Raw genomic sequence first — 14,413 nt, 5'->3', positions numbered from 1 at the left:
GCGGCCCCTCGAATCATGGCCCTGTTTGCCATCACCATGGAAACCTCTCCTAGCCTCATGGCCTGGGCGGGGCTTCGGGGTGGGGCGGGGCCAGCGGCGCGGGAGTTTCTGCCCAGCTTTTCCCGTGCTTCGCTTGTCAGGCCTCCTGCTCGCCGGGTCGCATCGGTACTCTTGGAAGCAGAGAAAACGGATTCGAGTCCCTGCGCTGCGTCTAGCTCACAATTCGAATAAGGTGGCAGATCACCTTCGCTGACCCCCGATTTTGTCACCTGCAAAATGGGAGTCATCTGACTCCTCAGTGAAGGATTGAGAAAGATTCCCAGAGGAGGGCCTCTGGAGTTCCCCGGTTTTAAAAAGTATTTGTGGGGGCCGGCCCCTTGGCTGGCGGGCTGCACTTCAGTGGCTCGGATCCCAGAGCCCGGAACCCGCAGCACGACCTACACCACTCCTTAGCCATGTTGTGGCAGTGCCCCACATACAAAATAGAGGAAGATTGGCACAGATGTTAGCTCAGAGCAAATCTTTCTCACACCAAAAAATAAATAAATAAAATAAAAAGTATTTTTTAATTAAATGGAGAAATGACAACATAAAAGAAAGTTCAAGAATAGAGGGGAAATACTAATGATTTGCCCACAGGCTATCACCTATGATTGCATTTCCTTCTCTTCTCCTTTCTTTCTCTTTTCAAACGTAAACATAGCCACAATTTTGTATCCTGCTTCTTTCGTTTAACAAACCAGGGTTTTTTCCATTTGTCATACAGTTTGTAAATAGCACTGCGAATGGCGACATACATCCATCAATCGGCTAAACAATTTCCCACCGCTGGGCATTTCGGTTGTCTCCGTGTTTAGTAATTACTAATAACGCGACAACAAACAGCCTTGAGAGTAGCTTTTTCGCAGAAGTTTGCTTTTGAAACTCAAAACTCCCGCCACCTGAACCGGGTCCCTACGGCCCCGCCGACTACGGAGTCGTGGTCACGTGTCTAGCCCCTCCGCCGCGAGGGTTTCTGGGAGAGCGCGCACCCCGGAAGCGGAAGTGCGGGGGGGGGTGTAAAGCCCGTCATTTCCTTCAGCGAGAGGAGCACAACGGACGTATTTTCGCTTCGCTCAGCGGGTCTCTCAGCATGAAGGAGGTGAAGAGCGAGCGGGAGCGGGGGAGCCGGCGACGGCACCGGGACGGGGACATGGTGGCGGCGGCGGCGGCCGTGGTGGTGAAGCAAGAGCGACTCAGCCCGGAAGCAGCGCCCCCCGCCCACCGCCGTCCGGACTCCGCCGGCGGGAGCCCGTCCCCGCCGGCCGGCGAGCCAGGCCGCCCGGGTCACCGCGGGAACCGAGCCCGAGGAGGTAGCCGGTAAGTGGGAAGCAGCCCGGGGTGGACCTTACGTCGGGCTCTGAGAAGGGAGGACAGGGCTAGCGTCAGAAGCACACCTTGAAGCGAGGGCAGCAGCTTGGACTTCATCCTAAGGCGGTGGAAGTGACCCGCTAGTGCTTGGGTTAAATGTTTACTCCGGTACCTGTCACTTGCGTTATAGCTGGGCGTTAAGCGGCTAATCTAACGAGCAGGGTCCGCCCCTTCATCTCTGAGTGCGCAGCATTTCGCGGAGTATGGCCCAGCAGGTAGGACTGACCATTTAAGTTGAAATGAAAGATTTTCCCCATGTGACTGCAAATGGAGTGCGGGCGTTGTCTTTTCAGTCATCTGCCCGGAAAGGTTTACACATCGAGGGCCTAGGCGATCTCCCTGATAGAAATTCTGGAAAAAGAAAATTGTTTTCTACTGGATTGGCTCATTTATTCATTCATTCAACATAGTTTTACCGAGTACCTGTTATGTGCTCAAGACTGGGGCTGTAAGGGTGAACAAGGTAGGTGGCCTTTACCCTCGCGAAATTTGATGTGCTCTAGCCCTGAGACAAAATAACAAGCAAATAAAATAGTTTCAGTTAATGACACGTGTTAGGGATAGGTTAAAACAGTCATGTGATAGTGAGAGATTGGAGGGAAGTGGGAGAAGGCCCCTCCGAATAGGTGCCATTTGAGCTGAGACCTGAATGATAATAATCCAGCCATGTAAAGATGTAGGCAGAGGAAACAACATGTGCAAAGAACCTGAAGTAGGATGAATTGTAATTGTTCTAGAAATAGGGGGGAAAAAAAAACAGCAAACCCCAGTGTAGTGATCAAGAAGAGTGGTAGGAATGAGGTGGGAGAGGGAGGAGATGGAGCCGGAGCTGATGGGTTGAATGTGATTGTGGGGGAAGAGTAGGGAGTGGCTGTTGGTGGTGAGGAAAAAGAAAATCAAGGGTGACTTCTAGGTTTTTGGCTTGAGGAAGAGGGTGGATGGTGGTGCCAGTTACAGAGATGGCAGAGAGGAAAGACAGAGAGGAAATTTTTTTTTTTTTTTTTTTTTTTTTTTTTGCTGAGGAAGATTTGCCCTGAGCTAACATCTGTGCCAGTCTTCCTCTGTTTTGTATGTGGGACGCCACCACACCATGGCCGATGACTAGTGGTGTAGGTCCGTGCCCAGGAACCAAACGTGGGCCACTGAAGCGGAGTACGCCGAACTTAACCACTAGGCCACGGGCCTGCTCCAAGGAAAGGTTTTTGAGGGGTTGGGAATCAAGAGTTATGTTATGTAAGTGAGAATATTCAGTAGGCAGTTACATATGTGGGTCCAGGACTCAAGGGAGACGTTAGGACTAGGAAACAGAAGCTCCTGGCTCCTTTGTGTGATCGGCAGAGACCTTCACAAATGTGTTTGTGTTAGTAGGTGAGCCTGATAGTTGCAGCTAATTTGTGTGGAGGAAGGGAAATCGAGATAAAATCCTGTGTGTCCCATGCTCTGAAAAGGTCCCCAGCCAAAAAGAAAAACAAGTCCTCAGGGAGAAGAAGCAAGTCTCCTAGGAGTAAGAGAAGCCGAAGTCCTCACCACTCAACAGTCAAAGTGAAGCAGGTAAGTGGATTGAAATGTTTTGACACTAGGTGCAAATCTAGAGCCTCTTCCCATCCTAGCTGGAGAGTGTTGTGTATGTGTTCACCTGTACCTGCCGTGGGCTTTGCTAAAAACTGGTTTTGTTTTTGGTTTTTTTTTCTGCTTGCTTTTTTAAACTGAACTTTTTATTTTGAGATAGTTGTTGATTCACAAGCAGTTGTGAGAAATAATACAGAGGTATACTCTTCATCCTGTTTCTCCCAAAGGTAACGTCTTACAGAATTATAGTACAATATCGCACCAGAGTATTGACATCAATACAGTCGAGGTACAGAACATTTCCATCACCACAAGCATCTCTCATGTTGTCCTTTGTAGTCATACCCTCTTCCCTCCCACCCATACCCCTCAACTCCTGGCACCTTTTTATCTCTTCTCCATTTCCATAATTCTGTTGCTCAAGAATGTTATATAAATGGAATCATACAGTATGTAATCTTTAGGGACTGGCTTTTTTTACTCAGTAAAATTCTTTGGAGATTTGTTCAGGCTGTTGCATCTATCAGTAGTTCATTCTTTTTTATTGCTGAGTGGTATTCAATGGTATGGATTTAACCATTTGCCCATTAAAGAACACCTTGGTTGTTTCTAGTTTTTGGCTATTACACATATGGCTGCTGTATAAACATTGGTGTGCAGGTTTTTGTGTGAACTTAAGTTTTCATTTCTCTGGGATAAATGCCTAGGAGTGCAGTTGCTGGATCATATGGTAGTTGCATGTTTAATTTTTTTTAAGAACTTGCCAAATTGTTTTCCAGAGTGTCTGTGTTAGTTTGCTAGGGCTCCCATAACAAAATACCACAGATCGGAAGGCTTAAACAACAGAAACTTATTCTCTCACAGTTCTGGAGACTTGAAGTCGAAGATCAAGGTGTCAGCAGATTTGGTTTCTTCTGAGGCCTTTCTCCTTGGCTTGCAAATGGCTACCTTCTCGGCTGTGCCCCCCCATGGTGTTTCCCCTGTGTGCTAATATCCCTGGTGTCTCTTCCTTTTCTCATAAGGACACCAGTCGTATTGGATTAGGACCTCACTTTCATTTTAACTTAATCCTTTAAAGATCTTATCTCCAAAAAAATGGTTATATTCTGAGGTGTGGGGGTTGGGACGTCAACATATGAATTTTGGGGGGACACAATTTCAGTCTATAACAGTGGCTGTACCATTTTACATTCCCACTTAGAATGTTCGAATGATCCACTTTCTCTTCATCCTCACCAGCATTTGGTATTGGCACTATTTTTTATGTTAGCCATTCTTATAGGTGTGTTGTGATATCTCATTGTGATTTTAATTTGTATTTCCCTGATGGCTAATGTTGTTGAACATCTTTTCATGTGTTTATTTGCCCTCTGTATATGCTGTCATTTCATGTCTTTTGCCTGTTTTCTAGTTGGATTAAGAGTTGTTTGTATATTCTAGATACGAGGCCTTTTTGAGTGTGTAGTTTGCAAATATTTTCTTCCAGTCCATACTTCATCTCTCTATTCTCTTAACAGGGTTTTTCTCAGAGCAAAAGGTTTTTGTTTTGTTTTTTTGCTGAGGAAGATTAGCCCTGAGCTAACATCTGTGCCAGTCTTCCTCCACTTTATATGTGGGTCGCCACCACAGTGTGGCTGATGAGTGGTGTAGGTCCGCGCCCAGGATCCGAGACTGTGAACCCTGGGCCTCTCAAGCAGAGCACGCCAAACTTAACCACTGCACCAAAGTTTTAAATTTTGATGGAGTCCAGCTTAGCCATTTTTCATTTTATGGATTGTGGTTTTGATGTCATGTCTAAGAACTTTTTGCCTAACCCTAAATCCCGAAGATATATTTTTACCTTGAAGTTTTATGTTTAAGTCCATGATCTATTTTGAGTTTGTTGAATTAAACCTCATGAGCCTTGGGTCGAGATTTATTTTTTTCCTAACGAATGTCCACCTGCTCCAGCACCATTTGTTGAAAAGGCTCTTTCCTTCCTTGAATTGTTTTTGCTTCTTCGTCAAGAATCAGTTGGGCGTGTGTGTGGGTTTATTTCTGGGTTCTCTCTTCTGTTCCATTGATCTGTCTATCATTCTGCCAATACTACACAGCCTTCATTACTGTAGCAATATAATAATAATTCTTAAATCAGATAGACTGATTTTTCTCACTTTCTTCTTTTTTAAAATCGTTTTAGCTATTCTAGTTCCTTTGTTTTTCCATATAAATTTTAGAGCAATTTTGTCTGTATCTATAAAAACAAAAAACCTTGCTAGAATTTTGATAGGAATTGTGTTAAACCTGAATTTTGGAGAGAATTGGCTTTTTTATTATATTGAGTCTTCCAATCCATGAACACTATGTGTGTCTCCATTTATTTAGATCTTTGATTTCTTTCATCAACATTTGTAGTTTTCAGCATACAAGTCCTATACGTGTTTTCTTAGACTTATGCTTAAGTTTTTTTTTTTGGAGTGGTTATAAGTGATATTTTAAATTTCAGTGCCCCCATGTTCATTGCTAGAATATAGAAAGAGAATTGATTTTTGTATCTTTATATTATATCCTATGACCTTACTATACTCACTCATTTATTCTAGGAGGATTTTTGTAGATTATTCAGGATTTTCTGCATAGACAGTCATATCTACAAATAGGGACAATTTTATTTCTTCCTTTGCAATCTATATATGTTTTACTGCCTGCCTTGTTGAGCTGGCTGAGACTTCCAGCACTTTGTTGAATAACAGTAGTGAGAGCAGACACCCTTGCCTTGTCCTCAGTCTTGAAGGACAAGCATTCAGTCTTCTTTTTAAAGAAGCTCTTATGTTACAAATACCAGCAGGGTCACCCATAGTGGACAGGTTTCAGCAGAGCTTCCAGACTAAGACACACTAGGAAGAAGGACCTGGCCTCCCACTTCTGAAAAAATTGGCCACGAAAACCCTGTGACTAGCAGTGGAGCATTATCTGATAGTGCGCCAGAAGGTGAGAGGATGGCGCAAAAAGACTGAGAAGGGTTCCGCTCTGCTGTGCACAGGGTGGCTAGGAGTCGGAATCCACTGGCTGACACTAACAACAGTGTTTCAAAATGCAAATAGAGACAATGGATTTTCCTATGAATTTCAGAGAGTGTAGGCCAACTTTCTACTACCTTAAAGATGTAAAGCCAGACAGTCTTGATAGTCTTTTATATGAGTTGGTCAGGCACTGCTTTGGCTGTCTCAGAATTCAGCCCCTGGAACCACAGCACCCAGATTGAGCCTCTCAAACCACTTGGAGTTTTTTTGGTGTGTTTGTTTGTTTGTTTGTTTATGTACAACTTGCAGCTCTTTACCTCTGGTTTCTAAATCAGCATTTTACAATAAATCCTGGAGCTGTTAGCATGGAACTTTTCTGTAATTATTATTATTTCGAAAAGTTTTAGTTTGCTTATATATGCTAATTTCCATCCTGACCCCAAATTATCTTTTTTGTGTGTGTGAGGAAGCTCGGCCCTGAGCTAACATCTGCCAATCCTCCTCTTTTTGCTTAGGAAGACTGGCCCTGGGCTAACATCCATGCCCATCTTTCTCCGCTTTATATGGGATGCTGCCACAGCATGGCTTGACAAGCGGTGCATTGGTGCTCGCCTGGGATGCGAACCGGTGAACCCCGGCTCGCCACAGTGGAGCGCATGCACTTAACTGTTTGTGCCACCGGGCCGGCCTCGCAAATTATCTCTTTAAATGCTGATTTCTGTGTATTGATCAGCTAGAAACTTGGAAATGGCTCTAAAGCAAAGGGCTTGACAGGTGATTGAAGCGAAGTGACTTTCACATGGATTGTAGGCAGCACACAGCCTCCGACTGAAGCATGACTTGTGCTGACGGGTGTTCTCTTCTCCACCTCTGCATCACCGTTTAAAAAAATGTATTGAGTGCATGCTCGTTGTAATAACACAGAAGTATATAAAATAAAAAGTGAGAGTATAGTCTATGTAAGGTATATGTAGTATATGGCTCCTCCTCTCATTATCCCCATAATCGCACCCCTCTCCCTAAACAAAAAAATCACCTCACTCCCCAAAGGTAACTGTTTTAGTAGTTTGATTTTTTTTTTTTTTTTGAGGAAGAGTGGCCTTGCGCTAACAGCTGTTGCCAATCTTCCTCTTTTTCTTTTTGATCCCCAAAGCCCCAGTATGTAGTTGTGTATCATAGTTGAAGAGTTGTAGCTCGTCGTCGTTGTAGAGGCAGTGTGGGACACTGCCTCAGTGTGGCTTGATGAGCAGCGAGTAGGTCCGCGCCCAGGATCTGAACCGGCAAACCCTAGGGCACTGACGTGGAATGTGCGAACTTAACCACTACGCCACAGGGCCGGCACCCTGTAGTTTGATATTTATAGTTCAAGGCTCTATTACGCTTATGTTCTCTTCTTTTCCTTTATGTTTTGGTATGCGTGTGTGTGTTTATATGTATTCCATACAAAGATTTTAATTTAAAAAAAGAACCATATTGGGGCCGGCCCCGTGGCTTAGTGGTTAAGTGCGCGCGCTCCGCTACTGGCGGCCCGGGGTTCAGATCCCGGGCATGCACCGAGGCACCGCTTCTCCGGCCACGCTGAGGCCGTGTCCCACGTACAGCAACTAGAAGGATGTGCAGCTATGACATACAACTATCCACTGGGGCTTTGGGGGAAAAATAAATAAATAAAATTAAAAAAAAAAAAAAAGAACCATATTATATATTATCCTACTTGACTGATCAGTAACTGAGAGTGTATATTGAAATCTTAGTTGTTTTGTGTTATCTGGTTATGTAGTTTGTCATATTCTCTCCATAGTGTTGACTCATTTTGCTTGGTATACACATATTTAAAATGAAGACTGAAAATTGGCTATTAGATTTAGTGTTGTGGAGATCATTGGTGACCTTGACCAGCAATGTTAGTGGAGTAATAAGGGTGAAACCTAATTGGAGGGTTTAAAAGAAAATGGGAGAAGAATTGGAGACTGATTAAAAAATCAAAACTCTTTTGAGGAGTGTTACTGTAAAGAGGAGTGAAGAAATAGAGTAGAAACTGGCTTGGGAAATGGAGTCTAGAGAAGAGCAGGTTCCTGTGCTGATGGGAATGATCCAGTAGAGGAAGGGGGGAATAGATTATGTACGAGAGAGGGGAGAATCTTGAGAGGGGATGGGATCAAGCTCCCAGTATAGGAATTAGCTTCAGATAGAAGCACAGATAGTTCACTCATGGTGACAGGAAAGGAAGGCAGAGTGTATGGGTGTAGATACTGGTAGGTGGGTAGATGTGGGAAATCCCTTCTGAGTGAATAAGTGATGGGGAAGACCATGTAGGAGATTTGAGGAGAGAGAAGGGGTGAAACTGGGAGAATGAACGGATCAGGGAAATGTGGGATGATTGCTGGGTGTCATACATCTATGTATAGCTTGGGGTCATACATCTACGGTGCGACAAATCAGAATGGTTTGTGTTTTTCTCCAGCCACTTTCACGTGCTTCATGCTGGTTGTGGTTTTGCCAGGAAGGTACGACAGGATGGCATAGGGGCAAGCGATTTAAGTCTGCAAGGGAGTGATCATGCTGCTTGACGATGGAATTTAAATTAGACAGGAAGGGAGAGAGGCCATCAAGAGGGTGAGGGACTGTGCAGTGGTAGTCGAATCAAAGGCTTGGATGTCTTATTGGGATAAGGATTGTTAGAGTTGGGGAAGATGTGAACTGGAAAGGGGGCCAGAAAGAGGATTGCTTGAGACTGAAATTATAGAGGGGTTGCAGTTATTGGAAATGGAATGGTCTGTGTATAGCCGTGGGAGTGAGTGGCTGAGGTGAAGGGAGGAGACAGATAACGTCACTGGAAGAGAGGAACTCAAAGAACAGGGGTCAGCGTGTCAAGGGCCGCCTCTGTGTTACTGAAATCACCAAGAGTAATGGTGGAGAGAATGACCTGAGCTAGAAGCACAATCAGCAAGAAGTGAAGGGGAGTGATTGAGGGTTAGTGAATGACAGCAACAATGAGAGTAATGGGTGATAACGGTCTTGGGGAGGTTCAGGGCTGGGGCTCTTAGGGAAAAGGGAGAGGTTGGGGAGTGTTCTAGAATTGGCAATGAGAAGCAAGGAGGACACCTACCTTATGTCCAGACCTAGAGATGGTGGGGACTGGGAGGGTCTGTGGGGCAAAAACAGCTGCCCTTTGAGAGAGCTGCAGGGAAGTAGTGTACTAGGGCAGAGTGAGGGTTCTGTCAGAGGAGAGGAGAGGGGAACTTGCAGAGAAAATGTTAAGGGTGTAGATTTCTCTGAGCTTTCCATTCCAGGGGGCGTAGTAAAATGGTTTCAGGAGTTGAAGAAGGGTGGGATTTGGGGACAGAATAGTGGATGTACAGTGCCTCATGGAGATTAGAATACAAAGGAGGTGGGGGCGATGGCTGGAGTCTGTGGCTTCTTGTAGTGACTCATTTAATCAGGGATAAAGGGCATAATGAGATTAGTGGTGGAGAATTCCAGGCAGATCGTGGTGGCAATCTTGTGAACATCTTAGGGTAGGAGGGATGGGTGTCTGAGGCTCCCTCTTGATGCTTGTCAGTGGAGACTAGGAAATCTAGGAAAACGGAATCCTGTTCTGAGCAAGCAGGCCCCTACTTGACCCCTGTGTACCTCAGGGAGAAGGCCTGGGGGCAGGCTATCTCAGTCCACTGCTGAGGATTTCCTCTTTACCCCTTTCCAGGACAGGCAGCCTTGCTTGTGTGCAGGGCTCCCTGGTGAACTCTGATGCTTTGGTTATAATTAAGGATAAGCTTATTTCATGTGTTCATTAGATATTTATTTCTTCTGAAAATTGCTTGGTAATATCTTTTGCCCATTTTTCTGTTGAATTGTCTTTCTTATTGATTTATTTTCTTCTTGCTATATTAGTATATGTTATGTGTTGCAGACATTTTCTACCAGGCTGATTTTCAATACTGAGTCTTTTTCAGTATTGAAACCGTGGTATATTTTTTGATTTTTTCAGATCTTTAAAGAATATGTATTAGTAAATTTTTACAAGTTTCTTCTTGTATGTTTTGCATATTTCTTAAGTGTATTCATAGGTAGTGAATAGTTTTTGTTACTGTTGAAATGAGCTCTTTTAAAACTACTGTTACAGTTTCACTTTTGGCATAAAAGAAAGCTGGCCTTCCTCTTTACATAATGATTTTGTACATGACTACTTAACTCTGTTGGTGAGTTCTGTTTTCTGTCTGTGCTTCCCTCTAAGTTTGCCTGTAGGTGCCCTTGTTTTTAGGGCTCAGGACATGCGTTTGCGCTGTTAGAGCTGTAGCTGGGTAGCAGCATGGGATACATAGACTGTGTGGCAAGGGAACACAGCCACCACTGATAACCTTATTTCTGCGGGACGTTTTGCTCTGAATGCCAAAGTCCAAATCACAAATGGCTTTTTGATTGCAGCTTTTTCATAGATTGCAGACTACCTTTAATTCACTGACTCTGTTTGAATTTCAGGAACGTGAGGATCATCCCCGGAGAGGCCGGGAGGATCGGCAGCACCGGGAACCTTCAGGACAGGAACACAGGCGAGCCAGGAACAGTGACCGAGACAGACACAGGGGCCATTCCCACCAGAGGAGAACCTCAAACGAGAGGCCCGGGAGTGGGCAGGCTCAGGGACGGGATCGGGACATTCAGAACCTGCAGGCTCAGGAAGCAGAGCGGGAGTTTTATAATGCCCGGCGGCGGGAGCATCGCCAGAAGAATGAAGCTAGCGCGGGTGGTAATGAGTCTCAGGAGTTGGTTCCTCGACCTGGTGGCAACAACAAAGACAAAGAGGTGCCTGTTAAAGAAAAGCCAAGCTTTGAACTTTCGGGGGCACTTCTCGAGGACACCAACACATTCCGGGGTGTAGTCATTAAATACAGCGAGCCCCCAGAAGCACGTATCCCAAAAAAACGGTGGCGTCTCTACCCATTTAAAAATGATGAGGTGCTTCCAGTCATGTACATCCATCGACAAAGCGCTTACCTCCTGGGCCGGCACCGCCGCATCGCAGACATTCCCATCGACCATCCCTCCTGTTCCAAGCAGCACGCGGTCTTTCAGTATCGGTAAGTGTACGTTTGCAGAAAGGAGCTGAAGCTCGAACAGGAAGCTGAATGTCTGTCAGTTAGGGTTGCTAAGATTTGTGTACACGTATATGCAGAAGAACCCCATACCCCTTGTATTTAACTGCCCTTTGAATCATCACTTACATCTGTATAAGAGCATAGAACTTGGTGTCAGAAATCCCGATTTTGAATCCTGCCACTGCCCCTCACCAGGTTTTGCCCTGGGGCGCAAGCCACTCTCTGGACCTCAGTTTCTGCCTACCTCACAGGGCTATTGTGAGGGTTAAATGGAAACGTAACTGAGAATGCCTGGCATGTGTGTTAGCTGAATCTGTATCTTGACAGTTTGTCTAGTACCTCTGTTATTGTTTGATCCTCACAACAATCCTGTGAGGAGGATAGGACAGGGATTAATATCCCCATGTGACAGATGAGAAGACTGAAGGTCAGCAAATAAATGATCACCATAGTAGAACTCGGGCTCGAATCTAGCTCCCTCGACTCTGAAGTCCAGATCTACTGCTTTATTCCCATTGGGACAGGAGCTAAAATATATTGAAATATAGGTGAAAGAAGCATTATATTGATGATAAACAACACCAAAAATGTATTTTCTTAACCATGGCAAGAGGCCTTGGATTCTGCATTTAAGCTTTTGATCTACCATGGATTTCCCCCCTCCCTCCCCATGACCAGTTCTCACCTTTTCTACTAAGTATATTTAACTTGCTCCCAATTTCCAGGTCATGCCTTACCCTTGATTTCCTAGAGTTTCAACTTGAACTGTGTTCAAGCCAGGTTATTTACCTCTCCTAGGCTGTGTTAGCAAAGAGCTGGATGATCTGAGCAGGATTTTGCTCACAGTTTTCTGCTTTATCTCTACTAGGCTCGTGGAATACACTCGTGCTGATGGGACAGTTGGCCGCAGAGTGAAGCCCTACATCATTGACCTTGGCTCAGGCAATGGAACGTTTTTGAACAACAAGCGCATTGAGCCACAGAGATACTATGAACTGAAGGAAAAGGATGTACTTAAATTTGGGTTCAGCAGCAGAGAGTATGTTCTGCTTCATGAGTCCTCTGACACCTCTGAAGTAGACAGGAAAGAAGATGAGGATGACGAGGAGGAGGAGGAAGTATCTGACAGCTAGCAAACTAAGAAACAACCCAAACTCTTGAGAGACCTTTTCTTTCTTCAAAGGCTTTGGGATTGACTGAAAGAGCACCGTGGTGCTCTCTGTAATGCCTCTTATTGCCTTAAGTCTTTCCTCTGTTGCTGACCAGCTTATGTTACAGTGTAAGAAAACTGACTTCTGTTTGGTTGGCCTTTTTTCTGTGGCACATCAACCACATGCCTATGGGCATTTATTTTCAGAACAGTCTCACCAACACATCGTGTTTTAGTAGAAGCGTTGTGGCTTTAGTTGGTGCTTTCAGAACTGCTGCCTAGGAAACTATAATCCCTTGGTTAAAGGTGAACTGTGGTTTGTTCTCTTTGTACAGTTTATTTATATAGTCGTTAGGCTTTGCAGACTGGGTTTGTTTTTGTTTTTGTGGCAAACCCCTGAACAGAGAATCTTCCTAAGCTTTGGTTATCACCAAAACAGCCTCCAGTATATACCAAAGCTTTGCCCTGGTTGAGCTCTTGAGTCACAGAGGTTGATTTTGCACTTCGTTTTTGGGGGGTGGGAATTTACTACATGACCTCATTGTTGCCTGTTGGACTTAAACAGATGCTTTATGGAGCCTGCTTAAGCATATGACTGTACAGGAAGATCATGGCTACTGCCAGTGGGTGCTGATTTAATGTCACGAGAGGCTGAAATGGGTCATGGATCTGTTTCCTATGAGAGAATTCTGATTTCTCCATGGCGCATGTACATAACAATTTTGATCATCTTATCTGTTCTTCAACTTTACATTTTTATTCAAATATCATCTCCTTTCTTCTTTTTTTAAGAAACACACTATCATTTATGTGGCAGGGTCCTTGCTTTATTCTAACAATATGTGTATATGTCTAAAGGAGATTGTGTAGTTTACATGTTTCATCTTTTTAAAGAACGTTAAGAGAGGTTGTATTTCCCTTCCCAAGGCTAGAAAGCATGGGAATTGCCCAGTTTCCTAATTTTCCACCAGAGGAATATTTGTAAGTAGAAAAGTCATAACTACTTACATATATTATGTGTGTGTGTGTGTATACATATATAAAATTGTGTGTGAAGAGCTGCATACTGATTTTCGTATGAGAATGTTTTGTGGTTGTAAATGTAATTCTACGTTATAGGCAAAGGCCTCCTTGCATTTGAAGAGCAGGTTTTCATTTATATGTATTTTTGAGATAAAAAATAATAAAATTTGTAAATATAGCCTCATTTCAAAGAGTAATACTTTCCTGGCATAAAGGACCTTGTGTGCATATGTCTATTTGCTGCTAAAGGAATCTTTGTATCAATATTTTTGAGGTAAAAATAGGTAGTTGTGGAGGGTGTCATGGGGGCAAGACAAGGAAATAGTGAAGCTAGGACCCACGCCTGCATTGGAGTCCAGATCTTCAAATCTCGGCAAGTGAGGGTTGGTCCTGTGGAAGCAGCAGTGTTTTCTAAATTGGCAGTGACGGGATTTTCCTTCCCAGAATAGTCAGAGTTGGGGCAGGTTATACTCATGGGCCTCATACCAGTATCCCTGTCACTGCTGTTTTACCCTCAGGTGGTGAGGGGGTTGGGGGGAGAAAGGAGAGAGATTGCAACTCACTCCGTGCTGCTGCCAACTCTTCCTCTTGGGTTGAAATGTATGATGCTATTAGATTGTCGTCTTTATCATTGTTTTTCCACGAAGGTCTCACATACCCATGTGTACTCAGGGCCAAGTGTTGACTAGTGTGGGGAGGGGCAGCTGACTAATGTTTATTCAAAAGAAATGGAAAGATCCCCTTTGAAGAGTGGACACTGAATAAGGTCAGTTACATGAAAGGGAAGATGAAGAGAAGCTACAACCATGTAAGAGCGGTTAGCAGGTCCCCCCCAAGTGTTCCACATTGGCCCCTATAACCGCTGTTTTCCTAATTTTGATGTGTGCCATGGATCACATATTACATATGTGCATGTCTAAAAGGTAGTTTTTGTTCTGATAAATTTTTCTCTTAATCCAGACTGATGGTTTTCTCTTTCTGGGATTAGGCACTAACTGGGCATCTCGCTCCAGGGCCCCTTTGTTCAGTCTGTGCTACTCCACTGCTTCCTGGTAGCCTTGGGCTTTGCTTCAGACATCGTCCTGGGGGACACTGAGATAGATGACCACTTCGCCTACATTTTTCAATAAGAGGGCCCAATGTGTGGTAACAGTTTTGCTTCC

The 14,413-nt window shown here is 44.4% G+C and overlaps 1 protein-coding gene across 1 annotated transcript; it reads left to right on the top strand.

Annotated features, from left to right (window-relative positions):
• Positions 1–1,081: 1,081 nt before the first annotated feature.
• Positions 1,082–13,428, top strand: SNIP1 (Smad nuclear interacting protein 1). Its single transcript, XM_058553716.1, has 4 exons — positions 1,082–1,359; positions 2,859–2,961; positions 10,461–11,059; positions 11,946–13,428. The coding sequence occupies exons 1-4, from the start codon at positions 1,133–1,135 to the stop codon at positions 12,208–12,210; spliced, it is 1,194 nt and encodes a 397-aa protein (XP_058409699.1). The 5' UTR covers positions 1,082–1,132; the 3' UTR covers positions 12,211–13,428.
• The last annotated feature ends 985 nt before the right edge of the window (positions 13,429–14,413 follow it).

The sequence above is a fragment of the Diceros bicornis genome, chromosome 13 (genome assembly GCF_020826845.1).
Source record: "Diceros bicornis minor isolate mBicDic1 chromosome 13, mDicBic1.mat.cur, whole genome shotgun sequence".
In the NCBI taxonomy this organism is placed as follows: domain Eukaryota; kingdom Metazoa; phylum Chordata; class Mammalia; order Perissodactyla; family Rhinocerotidae; genus Diceros; species Diceros bicornis.
Note: the sequence above shows the minus strand (reverse complement) of the source record. Positions and strands in the feature narration are given on the sequence as shown.